The 15,701-nt window shown below is 40.5% G+C and overlaps 3 protein-coding genes across 4 annotated transcripts; 1 reads left to right on the forward strand and 2 right to left on the reverse strand.

Moving 5' to 3' along the window:
* Positions 1-1,533: 1,533 nt before the first annotated feature.
* LOC133847311 (transmembrane protein 198) lies at positions 1,534-8,011 on the reverse strand. The gene is made up of 5 exons (XM_062282274.1): positions 7,365-8,011; positions 4,963-5,331; positions 4,737-4,901; positions 3,003-3,347; positions 1,534-2,941 (listed from the first exon to the last, which is right to left on the reverse strand). The coding sequence occupies exons 1-5, from the start codon at positions 7,551-7,553 to the stop codon at positions 2,762-2,764; spliced, it is 1,248 nt and encodes a 415-aa protein (XP_062138258.1). The 5' UTR covers positions 7,554-8,011; the 3' UTR covers positions 1,534-2,761.
* Positions 8,012-8,639: 628 nt separating this feature from the next.
* Positions 8,640-12,236, reverse strand: LOC133847310 (AP-1 complex subunit beta-1). 2 transcript variants are annotated; one of them, XM_062282272.1, is made up of 2 exons: positions 12,114-12,236; positions 8,640-11,701 (listed from the first exon to the last, which is right to left on the reverse strand). In XM_062282272.1, exon 2 carries the CDS (start codon positions 11,665-11,667, stop codon positions 8,872-8,874), a length of 2,796 nt encoding a protein of 931 aa, XP_062138256.1. In that variant the 5' UTR covers positions 11,668-11,701; positions 12,114-12,236; the 3' UTR covers positions 8,640-8,871. The 2 variants fall into 2 exon arrangements, with proteins under 2 accessions (XP_062138256.1, XP_062138257.1); XM_062282273.1 differs by lacking the exon at positions 12,114-12,236 and adding an exon at positions 11,769-12,039.
* A 1,105-nt stretch (positions 12,237-13,341) lies between these two features.
* LOC133847365 (histidine-rich glycoprotein) lies at positions 13,342-14,912 on the forward strand. Its single transcript, XM_062282351.1, has 3 exons — positions 13,342-13,488; positions 13,549-13,616; positions 13,693-14,912. Exons 1-3 carry the CDS (start codon positions 13,471-13,473, stop codon positions 14,081-14,083), a joined length of 477 nt encoding a protein of 158 aa, XP_062138335.1. The 5' UTR covers positions 13,342-13,470; the 3' UTR covers positions 14,084-14,912.
* The last annotated feature ends 789 nt before the right edge of the window (positions 14,913-15,701 follow it).

Genomic DNA, 15,701 nt, shown 5'->3' on the forward strand with positions numbered 1-15,701 from the left:
TTCCGCCACTGCAATCGAATAACAGGGATAGTTTTGAAGTTACAGTCGAATCTTGGTGCATAGATTTTGTAATTCCTAAAAATGTTGAAGAAATTTGTAGAAGATATTTGAGAAATACTTTTGTATGGCCTAAAAAAGCCTCCTCACTAAGGATCTTAGTTGCTTTGGCTGACAATATGGTATATTTTGCACTCTATGGTATATTTTAAATGTTGTACTATGTACATCGATGTATGCCTTCGGTATGTTTTAGTATTTTGTATATACGTATGTGTATTTGAAATATAGTACTATATCGATATACCAACAATAGATGTTGGTATACTTTAAGTATTTTGTGGTATATTTGCCATATTTTAAAATTAATATCGCACTATTTTGCTTTTATTCAAAATGGGTAGTGGGTACCTCACAGATGTAGCTTTCTTACTTGTGTTTTTAATTTTGGTCAATAGAATTCATGCTAAATTGAAACTTAGATAGTAGAAAGTGGCAGACGAACAAAATCAAGAATAAAAGTTTTTAGTGCAAGCTTTTGACAATTATTGATCGTTGATCAGCAAATGAAAAAACGTAGTTAGCTCACTTTTCAGCTAGTTAGTTGATTAGCAAATAAAAGAGTGTAGTTAACGTAGTTCCTAGTTGATCATCGTGTTGACGATGTTGTCCACTTTCTTGGGATCCTTGGGTTTTAGCTGCTGCAAACACACTTTGCCCTGGCTGCACTGGAACAACAGAAGAGCGAGGATTTCAAATGGAGGTATCACAACCTTTTTAGATGGTTGCCCTCACCAGCTTGGTGACAGCCATCGCATAGATGCCTGGCATGGCCAACTGATGGGGTCTGTTGGCCAGCACGATGGCCATTGGTCGATTGACGACACATTTGCAGAATCTCCAACTTGAAACTCAAGTAAGTTGTCCGTTTTTTTTGGCAAATTGTGGAATAAACATGATTTGTTTGTTTTGTTGTGGCTCGCATTATTTATTTTTATTTTGAGCTCGATTTCGATATCGAACTCGATCTAGCCTCTGCTGTATATATAGATTTATTGTATATAATATGTTTGTTGTAGGTCGTTAAATATGCATTTCCATTAATTATCATTAACTATATATATATATATTATCATATAATATAAGCAAAAGTTTGCAACTTTTGTCAAGATAACAGCTGCCATTTGTTCATTAAATGCCAGTAGCAAGTACCAAGAAGCTATGCTACAATAAATCTTTGTTGCAGTTTTGATAAAAAGATCGGTTCCGATAACTTAGGTCTTAAGACTAGTAGAAGTAAACCCGATTAGACATTGACCCAACCGCGATCATGACTGATTGACTGACTGACTGTAGTTTTTCGATTGAATTAGCTGTGATTGAGGACGGCAGCAATTCTTCTTCCTTTGCAGGACTAACACGGACTAACGTTTCATTACAGAGTTTTCTTCTTTGGTTTCGTTTTCTTTTTTTTTTTTAAATAATGCTAGGTCAATGTCTAATCTGCAGTTCCTCAACGTGAGTTTGTACTGCAGTTTTGCATGGAGCTTATTTCATTCAATTAATAATAGAGAGAACCTTAGCTTAGCCTTAAACTTTATGATAAATACGACAAGTACAAGGATTTGTTTTAAATGCAATTTTGCAAAATTTCATAACGTTCATTTTTTTTTCGGTTATTTAAATTCCTAATAGGCATCAATTAATCTTTGCAACTGTACAGATTCGTTTGCTATATTTTGGCGTAAAATTCGGTTCCCGGACATTTTAAATTTATTGTACTTAATAGGTATGCACATCATATATATATATATATATATTATTGTTGTATTTGCTATGGATTACTATGTAGACTTGTTTTTAAAATCGAAGGAAACATCAGTTGTAATTAGTAGATATATGCACTATATATATGTATATAGTATAAGTTGTATTCGAAGAGCGGAAAAAGTTGTTTCATATGTATTTTGTTTTTTTTTTTTCTTGGAATATGTTGAATAACACAGATCACAAACTCATTAGTAAATTGATAATAATTATTATGTGTGCATTTTGCATTTTGCAGTTGCAGTTGCAGTTGCATTTTAGGAATACGCGATTCAACTTAACTTCGACCAGATACGAGTATATAATATTTAGTTACTAGAAGAAACAATCCTTGATACACAATCCATTTTCAATCAATCACGCAAGTCAAACTTGTTACAAACACTGGCTACATTTACATTCACTATCTTTTCGTATTCATATACTTATTATTATTATATTCTTGTGTTATAGTAACATCCCTTTACTTTACACTTATCTTATGTGTTTTTTTGGGTGCAAAGGTTTCCTAACTTCGATTATTGGGGAATATCATAATTATGCTCTTAAAGTGCTAGGAATGCAAATACATTTACAGTATTTTCATAATTTACCCATTATTGGAATAGTTTCGTTTTCTTTTTTTTATATATTTTGCGGGAAACCAAACGCGAGTATAACTCGTCCTCTTCATCTGGTATTCTTTCAATTTCCATATCAAGTTAAAGCTTGTGTCTCCTCTACGCTTCATTTTGTCGGTCTGCTGTCCGTCGTGTCACTTTTGGGTTTACTTTTTTGTTTGCCATTTAGCTACATGTTGATTTCTAGTTGGTATAACCGTGTTGTCCAAACTCGCATCGATTTTAAATTGGCCCCCGACCCTAAAATCCAATCTGTTCAATATATCACTCCCTAGCCCCCCTTACGGATATAGTTACATGTAGCTATTGCTTGTTTGTTATCCAATGTCGCGCACAATTTCAATCTTATCGCACAGCTCCGGATCGTGAATGGTCGTAAAGTGTGTCCGATCACTGCGGAATGTGTTGCGTTCATTTGAGCTCGTCTTAATCGAACGCTCCGATGGCGTTTCGGTGCCGCTCAATTGTATGCGCTTCTGTAGAGCCGAGACAAAGTTCTGTCAAAGAAAAATAGAATAATTTCCCATCTCTTAAAATGAGAGAAAGACATTAACTTACCTGCGATATAATGTCACCGCGTGCTGTGCGCACCTGATACAGATAACGGAACTTGCGTTGACGCGCCTCCTCGCGTGTTTCTCGTGTACGCGATTGAGCCCGCCGCATCGGCACATGAGGATTGCCCGGCGCCGGCGGCTGTCCGTGGGTCAGTCCGTGATGATGCGGACCATGGGCGCCATGGGGTTGATGGTGCCGCATATAGATGCGTTTGCGATGATCCACGCGCCAGGCGGTGATGAAGCACTGCACCATAATGCTTATCACAATGGTCACCGGCCAGGCGGTGATCAGCAATCCGCCGTAGCAAGGCGGTGGCGATGGATGTGGCTTCATGTTAAGTATCTGCGTGGGGAGAAAACAATGTTGGAATGAGAAAACAATCGATGAGAAAGTATGTAACTGTTAAGAAATCACTTTTCATTAGAAAGATTCACATCATGGCAAAGCAACTGCATAAGATCTCTCCATTTTTGTATTAAATCTAGTATTAAATACTAAATTAAAAGGGAGTCCTGGCTGCTGGAGCCTTAGACTCGGCATAAACCTTATTGACTGCAGTTGTTTCCTAATATATTAAAGCAACTGCAACTGATTTTCCTGCTATAAAGGTCATTTAAGAAATAATCTAGTATATTTAATACACTATATGGTATATTTTGAACGCAATAGTATATTGCCATTTCAAACATAACCTAACATATAATTTATGCCTTTCTTTGGCAGTAGTTTCCCATATATTAAAGCAACTGCAACTGATTTTCCTGCTAAAAAGTTGTATCTTTAGTGAAGTTAGTTAAAAAATAATCTGGTATATTTGGTACTATATGGTATATTTTGAATGTAATAGTATATAGCTATTTCTAACTTTGCCTTAGGTATACTTTTGCATTTTTTGGCAGAAGCTCCCCATGCATTAAATCACCTACAACTGATTTTCCTGCTAAAAAAGTTATTTAAGATATAATCTGGTATATTTGGTATTCTGTATGGTATATTTTGAACGCAATAGTATATTGCCATTTCAAACATAACCTAAGATATTATTTATGCCTTTATTTGGCAGTATTTTCCCATATATTAAAGTAACTGCAATTCATTTTCCTGCTATAAAATTGTATCTTAATGAAGTTATTTAAGAAGTAATCTGGTATATTTGGTACTGTATGGTATATTTTGAACGTAATAGTATATAACTAATCCAATTATTATTAGGTACATTTTTAGCACCTTTTCGGAATAATAATTTAATATAATACTGCACTGCTTTTATTGGACATGTTTAGGGGGTAAAATAAATGGTTTAATTTGCTAGCTCAATTATAGACTAAAGGTCAGTTGACCTGCTCATCCCTTTCTTACACGTTTTCATTTTTGAATTATGTTCTAAAGCATATTTAAACCGTAACTTTAACTATCAAGTAACAAGCAGCTAAATACAGTCCTCTTTCAGTCTTCCTTGTTTTGCACATCTCTGAGACTTTGTTGTTTTTACTAAAGTAAGCACAGTTAGACCGACTATAGCTATAGCATATTATTAGATGAAGACTATGCATTACATTTTCATGGGTTGTAATTACATTCAATTATCCAATGAAAGGTGAAGCACTTCCTTTTTACCAATGGCTAAAGTAGACTTCCATTACTCTTCTAAATATTTATGAAATTCAAAACATAAATTCGCAGTTGATTTCTCTTTAACCCTTAGATACTTAATCTAGCTCTTGGACTTACCCAGTTAATGGTCTCCAGGCCGTGCATGAAAAAGTCAATGGCGCCAATAATCATGGCGGTGCCGACAATGCTGGACGTGAGTATGGTGACATACTTGACACAGCACAGCGTTAACACCGAACAGATGACAGCACCGCCCACCACAGCGACATAGATCTCGCGATACTACGTCAGAGAAGAGGAGAATAAAATCTAGAATTGATAATCGGTAATTTCTGCAACTTACGCCAAATTCATTGTCCGGCATGGTGGCAACGCACACGGCCATCGCAGCACCGGAGAGCAAGGCGCCAGCAAAGGCGCTAATTAAAACCGACGCCACGGGATATGTGGAGCCCAAGACGGCACCCAAGAGACCGGCGACAATGGCCAGCGCCGAGTCGGCGGGTTTGCCCAGCCAAGTGATCTGAAAGTCCTGCAATATGAAGATGCCATTGGCGCCCACCATCAACCCACTGAGGAAGCCAACGGCTCGCAAGCAGCGATAGCCAAGCAGAGCATAGACGATGCCAAACACTGCGATAATTGCCCAGAGCAGGGCGGCCAGTGTGTCCGGTGTGGTGGGTGCACATGTCTGGCTGCTCTCCAGGATTCCCTGTAAAACACAAAACAAAAACAGGATATGGTTAATCAACGCAGTCAGCCATGTAAAATATGCTCTCGTGCGGAAACACAGGGAACATATTATATTTTTAGCCCTATTCCTTTTTTCATACCCGCTACCCATAGGGTAGAAGGGTATTATAACTTTGTGCCGGCAGGAAATGTATGTAACAGGTAGAAGGAGGCATCTCCGACCCTATAAAGTATATATATTCTTGATCAGCGTCAACAGCCGAGACGATATAGCCATGTCCGTCTGTGTTTCTGTCCGTCCGTCCGTATGAAACACTGGATCTCAGTGACTATAAGAGATAGAGCTATAATTTTTTTTTCGACAGCATTTTTTACGTTTGCACGCAGAACAAGTTTGTTTCAAATTTTTGCCACGCCCACTCCCGCCCCCGCAAATCAAAAAAATCGAATAACAAGCCTAATTCTAAAGCTAGAGTTGCGAGTTTTGGTATATACAATTATAACTATAGTAGTTATGATTCCTGAAAATTTGCGATCAGATAAAAATTGTGGAAGTTATTAAAGAAATACTTTTGTATGGGCAAAAACGCCTACTTACTAGGGATCTGAGTTGCTTTGGCTGACAATCTGGTATATTGAGTCGTCTATGGTATATTTTGAATGCGGTACTATATCGATATACCACATATACCATTTGGTATATTTTTTAGTATTTTTGTAGTATATTCGGTATATTTTGAAAATGATACCGCAATGTTTTGCCTTTATTAAAAGTGGGTAGCGGGTATCTCACAGTCGAGTACACTCGACTGTAGCTTTCTTACTTGTTTTTTTTTTGTTTTTGGGAGGGAATCTCGGGCATAATTTCAAGGGTGGTTCAGGCAGGTGTTTACTCTGCGAGCCTTGGCAACGATCGACTGCATTCCGCGAATTGTGTGCCAAAGTAAACAAGTATTTTCCTGTACCTCATCAATTTGATACCTTGTTTGTTGTTCCTCTTCATGAAATTCGCTGCTAACCGAAAGTTTACCAAGAGTCTATAGAATGGGTGGGTTTGCAAAAATGCGGGAGACATTGCTGCAATTTCTTTATTTATTTATCAACAATCGAATTTAGGTGAAAAATAAATAAAAACCTGGAAACTACGATTTTATGTTTAAGTTATATTTAAAAGTGACCCGATTTTTATTTTTTTTTAAATTAAAACATTGAAAATAAAAGTTCATATTTTAAAACTGACCTCAATTCTTATTTTTAAATTAAATGATATAAGATAATACAAGTTATTTGTCATTTTAAATTTAAAATAAAATGTATTTTCCATTTAATGAAAATTTGTCAATTTATATAAATTAAAATAAAGATTTTTGGGAATAAAAAAAGACGTAAAACAATTATTAAATTTAATTTTAATTTAAACTAGTAGAACTTTATTTCAATTATTGCTGAATACTACACTTTTAATTAAGGAACTTTCGCAGAGAGATCTCAGGGAACGAACTTAACCCCACTTTGGTCGCAATCGACTTTAGCAATTACTGTAAACATGCTTACGTGTTAAAGTGGGCAGAGGGTGGATGGTAAAGGGGGGGTGGGGGGGGAAGTGAGAAACTGAGATGTGACAGCGCCCATTTGCGTATGTGCTGTAATTCGATCAAGGACGACTTTTGTGTGGCGCTGCAATTGCAGTCGGGCAGCCAAGCAGCCAAACAGCCCTCAAGCCCTCAATGCCACTGACACACTTGGCGCCACTTGGCTAAATGGCTGGCCACTCATTGATGACTCAGTTAACATAGCTCTCGACTGTGTTGACATAAAAAGCATCCACTTATGCACATTTCCCCCACTCTCTAACACACACACACACAGAGGCACACAGTGTCACTCATGCTCACACTTGGACAAACAAACAGAGATAAAAAGCAAAAGAAAGAGAGCGCAACACTTGCATATTTGCATACATAACCTCACAAAAAAAAAGAGCAGGTTCAAATGAAAGCTGACAAAGAAAGGGAGAAAGATTAAGGGGAGAGAAAGTGAAATGCTACGCACCTTAATTAAGAAGGGCCAATCGAGATGAGACACGCTTTTGGTGTCATCATGCTCCTGACCATCGTAGACCACATCATAGCTGTCCAGCGAATGCAAGGCGCTGCTCTTAGCAACAGCAGCAGAAGCAGCGGCAGCGGCAGCGACGTCGGCAGCGATGCTCGCTGTGCCACTCTCGTTTCCCGCTCCCATCCTCTTTGAAAACTCTTATATTTGGTGCAAAAGTTAATGCCTAATACGTTAATAATAATATTGATGCTTCTTCAACAGCAAGGATCAGGATATGAAGGCAGCGGCACATGGTTGTGTTGTTGCTGTGACTTTTAGTCTATGTCAATGACTGCAGCTCAAAATAGGGCGGAGTTGTTTTCACGCGACGGCATCTTCTGCTGCTGCTGCTTCTTCTTCTTCTTCTGCTGTAATCTCCAATTGCTGCTCCTGAATTTCTTCTACTATTTACTTTACATTATTCGAGTTTTTTTTTTTTTTTGTGCACTGTTTAATTTATTTTTGTTGAAATTATTTTACACTCGCGTCTCGCTTTTTAATGTTTATTGTGTACACTTTAATTTCTTTTGGTTTATTGTTGGAGTTGAAGCTTCAGTTGTGTGCTGGGACGTTACAATCGGGGCCAAGACAAATTTGCTTGTGGTACAACAAAACACACACATTGGCGACACGACAATGTTGAGCGCGCAACGTTGATTCCACGAAGAACAAGTGCAACAAGGACAACCGACACCATAGCTGATAGCTGTGGGCCACGCACACAAAAGAAGTGGCGGCCAGAGGAGGATAGCAATAGTGAAAAAGGCAAGCAGCAACCCTCGTGAGGAAAGCACAAAAGCTCAGAGGACACCATTTGCCGAAAGCTTAGTGGGGTAGAGCTTTCTTTTACATTTATGTATGTAAATGCAGGTGAATATGTAAATACAATTACTGTCTACCCTGTGAAAGTAAAATGATTGCCAAAGGGTATATTAATTCAGATCGTAAATATAATTAAAACACAAACTTTTTTTTTTTTTTGGTTATATATAGTATATAGCATAAGTGTTTTATTACATATTTTTTTTAATTTGTTGCTAGATGTGTGTGTGAGTGTGGGTGTAGGGGGGAAAGCGTCGTGTGCCTGAATAGAACTCGTGGAAAGCTCCGAGACAAGTGAGCGCTTGAAAACAACACTCCTGGAATGCGACTTAAAAACGATGCTGTCGATTGTATCGTGCACATTATGATATCGATAACATGAAAGGGGGAATTACAGAAATTACAGGCTTTTATAATATGTATGTATATATATATATGTATATGCATAGTTTTTATATAGTATATGTAATAATAGTATTTTATAATAATACACATCGTCATTTGGATTGATTCTTTTCTTTTCTTCTTTAACAAAGTTTGCAACGCGTAACACATTCAAATAACTACTCAATTAATAATATTTATAATTTCATTTCGATTACCGCATCTTGATGTTTGCTGTTGTTCGCGATTAATCAACTTAAGGGGAACGTATGATGGCTTCGTAGGCGGCGAAAATGATATTGGCCACCTCCACCGAACGCGACTTTAGACTGAGCGTTGCGTCGGGATTTCCCGGCTGTAGCTTCAACTCGAGGAGCACCCAAATGTTGTTGGTCAACTTCAACGATTGATACAACATATCCTGACCCTCGACATTGCGCTTGGCAATGGTGAAAATGTTGTTGGTGGTCATTTTGCTGGCAATGCCATCGGTGGTGCCAATGACGCCACTCAAACTGTATTGCAGCTCATTGGCCGCCGGGATCTCCTTCCAGGTGTTGAGGAACACACGCTTATCCAGCTGTCCATCCTCCGCGAAGAGCACATTGCCATGCACCAAGCATGCAAAATAGAAGATATCGATGTTGTTCTTAACGGCCACCTGCAGATTGTTCAATGGCTCCATGCGCTGTATGGGACCGCTGGTGCCCAGCGCCAGGCTCATCTCGGTGCTCTGATTCGGGGGCAATGGTGGTGCCTGCAACGGAGCAGCGGGGACCAAACCGAAGCTGTTTTTGTTCAGCTGAATGGCGAAATTTGTCATGGGTTGCATGGCCTTGTTGGTGAGCGTCATGTCCATAAAGATTTCGCCATTGCGACGCGAGAATGTGCCTTGTATTTCCAGTCCCTTGCCCTTTTCGGCTGGCAACCAGGTGACCTTGGGGATTTGTACGCCCACCGACAACGAAGCGCCCGCCAGTCCAAAGATGTCACCCAGCAAACTGCTCGCACCGCCGCCGCCAGAACCAACGCCAGTCTCCTGACTAGACGCCGGTGGTCCGCCTAACAAAATGTCCAGTCCACCGCCCAGCAAATCCACATTGCTGGTGGTTGTGGCCGGGGCAGCGGGCATAGCGGGAGCATTAATATCCATGGACAGCAGATCACCGATTAGCGAATCCTGATTGGGTATAACCATGGCCTCGGAACCGCCGCCGGTCTCCGACGACTCGCCACCAGCAGCATTGCCAGCGCCAGCGGCACGATTCGGCAGCGATTTACGTACACCGGCGCCGCGTCCCTCGACGAAAGCTGTGGGCGGCTTGTGATAGACGCTGGCCAGCGAGCTAATGTGACAGATGAGCTCATCGAGCAGTGTTGGCTCCAACAGATCGGTTTCCTCCGATATCAGCGGCTTGTCTGCAAGCACAACTTCCTTGGCGGCTGCGGGATCCGTGGAGAGCAGACGCCAATAGATGAAACCGCGATCACGCAAATCGGGATTATCGGAATCCTGTGTGGCCAATGACAGCACATGCTGCACCAACTCCTGGGTGTCCGATGGACGCTTGAGGAAGAGCTTCACAACAGCCGTCAACAGCTGCAGCTGTACCTGAGCGTTCTCATCCTGGAAACCCTCGAGGAAACTGTCGAGCAACTCGTCGGCGTTGTCAATGCGCTCGGCATACTCGCCAATGATCCAGACCATCGAAGCGCGTGCCTCGGGCTCATCGAGTGTATCCAAATTCTCGCACAAAGTGCTAATGATGCTCTCATATTTGTTGGGATATTTGCGGAAGATGTCCTTGATCACCACAATGGCCTCCTGCACCACATAGTTGACCTTAGTCTGGATCAAATCAAGCAGCGTGGACACACAACGCTCCGCCGATGGCTCCACTTTGATGGCACAACGTCCGATGGCGCGCACCGCTTTGCGCACAAAATCCACATCCACCTCGGTGGCATATTCCTTCAGTTCGCTGAGCACCTGAGCGATGTTGCTCTGATTCGCCAGACGGATCATAATGTCCAACTTCTCCAGCTTCACATAGATTGGATCATTGTATTTGACAAAGAATACTTTCATCTCATGTTTCAGGATATCCGGACGTTTCTGCACAATCAAATTGATGTTGCGCAAGGCGACATATTGCACCTCCGGCTCCGACGAGAGCAAAGTGACAAGTGGCGGTGCCAGTTTCTTGGTGAGCGTGGCACAGAAATCGCTATCGCTCGACAGCATCTCCAGAAGTTTCATCAGCACCTTCACAGCGCTGAGCACAACGGCGGCGTTGGCGTGTGCCAAACGTGGTGTGATGCGTTCGCATATCGATTGCGCCTCACGTTCATCCTTGGGACTGTAGTTGGCCAGTGAATCGAGTATGAAAACCTGTCCCCATTCAGTGCATTCATTGAGAGCCGTCAGCAGTTTGTTAATCGTCACCGAATTCATCTCCACCAAGGGCTGACCGGATTGACTCGCTTCGTTGATCTCGCTGAGCGCTGCCACCGCATTGGCCACCACCATGGGATTGGAGTCCGACAACAAATCCTTCAACTGATCAAGGAAACCTTGATCCTCGACCATGGTAGCCGAAATGTCGTACAACTTGGCCACACAAACGGCAGCGGTTTTGCGCACATACGGATCCTCATCCTTCAAGCATTTGCGCAACGGTTCGCACAGATATTCGGTAATCTTGTCCACACGAATGCAGCCCATGGTGCGCACGGCGAGTGCACGAATCAATGGATTCGAGTCCTCGCAATCCTTGACGAACGTATTCACTGCCATTATGGCCATATCCGGTTGGGATTTGGCATAGTTCATCAGATACAAATACACAAGTTTCTTCAGCTCCAAATTATCGGTTTGCATACAGTTGACCACATCCGGAAAGAGTGCAGAAACATCCTTGCCCACTGTCATGCTTGCAATCACCTTCTTCACCGCCTCCTTCTTCTTCTCCTTCTTGTCATTGTTCAGCTCCGATTTGAGCTCGAAGATTTCGCCCTTTTTAGTGGTCGTGAAGTACTTGGAATCGGTCATCGTGGCAGAGGCTTCGCTTTGAACTTGTTTTTGGCTGCGGAGAGGGAGAGATTTTAACTAAATACCATAGAAAAAAATAAATGAGATTGCGATTGTTATACAAAAATGACTCAGCCGCTTAGCAGATAAATTTCAGTGTTGTTCCAATTATGTTAATTTTGTTGTCTATCGCGGAGCTCTATTGATTTCGTTCCTCTTCTTCCCTGCCAAGGGGCGTAGCACAGCCTGGCTCCCAACACCAATACACACTCACCCACACAAATACAGGGTAATGGAGCGACAGTATATATGTGTATGTGTGTATTTGTATGACGGCTTGAACACGTCTCACACTTTTTTACGCAAGCCGCACGATAATGCAATAATGCCACAATTAATTGGGCTTCGTTTGCTAATTATGTTGAGTTTTAATGTTGTTGCGCTAGAATTGTGCAGTTTCTAATTACCTTTAAATGAGCTTTTCACAATAATTTTTTGTTTGCTTATTTTGCTCTTTTACTGCTGCTGCTCTGCTACTTCTTCTTCTTCGTCTTCCTCTGACTTATAAGTATGTGTGTCTGTGAGTTGATTCTTTTCACAGTGCAGCAGTGTTGCTTACGTTGTATATCGATAGCAAATGTGCAAGTCGATTAATATTCAAATTTATGTGCGCGACTTTACATCAGAGGCTACATAAATACATGTTAAGGGAAAATGCAGGAGAAAATAGCATTTCATGTCATTCCTTGCGTAACACAGAGGTAACACTTCATAGGTGTATAACTATACATATAATATATTATTATTATATGTAGGCATGTGTGTGCATTGTATGTAAGCACTTAATAAAAACATTTCTTGCACACATCAACTTATTTCCGTTGACTGAGTTTCGGTGGCGCAAGTGCAACCAAGCCGAGACAAGCAAAGTGTCTTCCGTCTGTGCGAAAATTGAAAATTGAAATTGTAATACGAAAAGTGTAGAAAGAAAGAAGTTTACGTGGTATAATAATAACAATAAGAAACCACCCGAAAAAGGAAATTCCAAACGATGGGAAAATCAAATTGCAGCGAATCTTTAATGCTCTGCTAAGCAAGAAGTGGAACTACAATAGTGCACTTCAAACTGTACCGAATATAAACAACGGAATAATAAAATGTACGAGGACGCTAACAATAAGTAAGGACTCGGAAGTCATAGTTTTGTATGCTGCAATGCTAAGAATAACAAATATACGAGTGTATGAGTATAAGAGTGAGTATAAAGATGCTTAGCATAACTATTTGAAGGCGGCAATTCAAAATGTATAAGAGTTTAGGAGATCGCATTTAAAAAGCTGCAATTCATTGCTTTGATAGAGTGTTTAACATATTCGTAGCAACCACAACATAAATTGCCCAACGAAGATGTGGGATGTGAGCAAAGCAAACTGCAACGAAACTGTAGAAAACACCCACAATCAGCATTAACATGATGATTGCCATTGCACTTTCGGCTTACAATGCGAATTATAAATTGCACGTTTCTTGTTGCTTGTTGAACGCGTGCGCTTTGTGTGTTGACGTTTGTTTTGTTTTCGACTGTTTTGCTTGGTTTTTGTTGTTGCTTGTTGCTTTTGCTTTTCGCTGCACGGAAGCGAAGCCGAGCGGCGCCGGCGCATTCCAAACGTCACATTCCAGTTCATTTGTGCGGTTGTGTTATGTGTTGTTGTGAAGTTCGTGATATAAAATAATTTGGCCACACTGTGCCAACAATCATTCGTTATCGAGCTGCTCGAGCCTTCACATCGTTAAACCACTTTCCACCTCAACAGTTTAAGCAACATGGATAATCGCAGTGCGGTAATTACATATCACATGTGTATCCTAGTTGTCCTAGTTGCATTATCTCTATTTTAACAGTTGTTGAAGCTATCAATCTTGGCTGTGCTGGTCTTTATGTTAGTCTGTGTGCAGGAAACAAATGCTGGGTATAGTTTTTTTTTTTTTTTTTTTTTTTGTGTTGTGTACACACTAATTTAACGATCCGTTTCTTCAAACTGACAGCCAGCAGAAGAAAAAGAAGATTGTCATCCACGTGCCAGTGCATAAAAAGATCGAAAAACATGTGCACACGGTGATCAAGCATGTGCATCATCACCACAAGCCGATTGTCCTAAAGGAGGAGAAAAAAATCATACACGAGGAGCATCGTCCCATTCAAATCCATCAGACCAAGGAGCACATTCATCACCACGAGAAACATGAGCATGCCCACCACAATCACCACAATCATGATCATCATGAGCATCACGAACATCATCATCCCATTGCCGAACAACAGTTGCCCATCGAACACGAGGAGGAGGAGGAACACATCCATCATCATCATAACTATGAGCACAAGGATAGTTATGTTGGCGCCCATTCGGATGCGAGCAGCAGTGAGGAGCGCTGAGTCTAGTTAGTCATTGCTTTAGCCAGCCAGCGCCCCAGGCACTGAGTGCGACGTAGACTGAGGATTACACTCCAAGGAAACCAAAGAAAATCCAACCAAATAGAGTTTTTGTGAGTAATTAATTGAGTGAATGATGCGATTACTTACTTTGTGATGTATTAATTTAGCTCTAGGAACATATTCATTTTTTTTTCCTTTTTTTTATTGCTTATAAGTTAGCGCGTAAGTTTTAGATGTAATAAATGGGGTGTTGTTAAAAAAAATTAAATAAATTTTCTTACACTGTGCGCGGCATTTGTTTAAATTTCAATGCGCAGTTTACCAACACTTGTTGACAATACGAAACCGATAACTTGCCATAGCAACCAGTGTGACTTTCAGAGGTGTAATTTTTGATGCTGGTATATTTTCTGCCTTGCGCTGCTGTCACTTGCCCATTTGATTGACCTCCTTCTTATAAACAAAACTACAGTTCCTCTAAACAATTGTCTGATGCAAATCTAAGTTTTAATGTAAACTACTAAAAATAAAATTTCAAAACAAAGCATAATAATAAGCAGTTTTCAAAATTTGCGCTTTCATCCACACGTTTTTCGAAAATGTAGCGTGTGGTATATTTGGTATATAAGTCAACTATAAAAGGCATATTTTGAAATGATAATTGCGGTCACCCTGCGATAGCGACGGCAGAGACGGAAGACAAGGCAAAATAAAACAAAAAGCATATAGGGAGTGAGTGTTACTTTTGCAAAAAGAAAAAAAAATAAAACAGAGAAAAAAGAGAAGCAAAAAGCCAAATAAAGAAAAGTTCAATTTCAATTGCTGAAACGATGCAGATGATGTTTTGATAACAAACATACAACAATGACAACAAACGAAGCAACGAAGAGAAAACGGAGAAAAACCTGCAGCAGCAGCAGCACGTACCAACAACAGTGACTTCGACTTCGACACTTCTACGGTGCACACAAGCTGCATCTCCACGAAGACACTCAAAACCAATAGCAACACTCAGCAGCAACGACAGCATTCAGTCAGCCAGCCAGTCAGTCATTCAGTCAATCAGTAGTAACAGCAAGAGAGAGAGAATTGAAATTGAAATCGATGTGATGTGATTTGATTTGATGTGAGTTGAATGCGAGCGAGAGCGCCGTAATCTGAAATCTCGAAATCGAAGTGCAAGTGCAGCATAAGAAAAGAAAAAGAGTTTCCGCCTTTGCTCTATAAATTTATTATTATTTCATTTCGAGTGTTATTCAGTTCGGTTCGGTTCGGTTACAATTTTTCGTTGGCGTTGTTTTCGCCAAGTCAAGTCAAGTGAAGTCAGTCAGCATCTCTCGCGTTGTGCCAATTCTTCTTCGACTTCACTTTCCCCCCTTTTCTTTAAATTTTGATTGAGAAGGCGACACACACACTCGAATTTCAACTTCAATGGGCTGACTGAGCTTAAAAAGCTCTCTCTCTCTTCCCCCCCCCCTTCACCACACACACACACATACAACACACACACGCACACACCCACAACAACGATAATACAAATTACAAATTACAAAAAAAAAAAATAAATAAATAAATAAATATAACATAGAGCAACACTGAATTGCAAAAGAGAGCGCAG

This window comes from Drosophila sulfurigaster, chromosome X (genome assembly GCF_023558435.1).
Source record: "Drosophila sulfurigaster albostrigata strain 15112-1811.04 chromosome X, ASM2355843v2, whole genome shotgun sequence".
NCBI lineage: Eukaryota > Metazoa > Arthropoda > Insecta > Diptera > Drosophilidae > Drosophila > Drosophila sulfurigaster.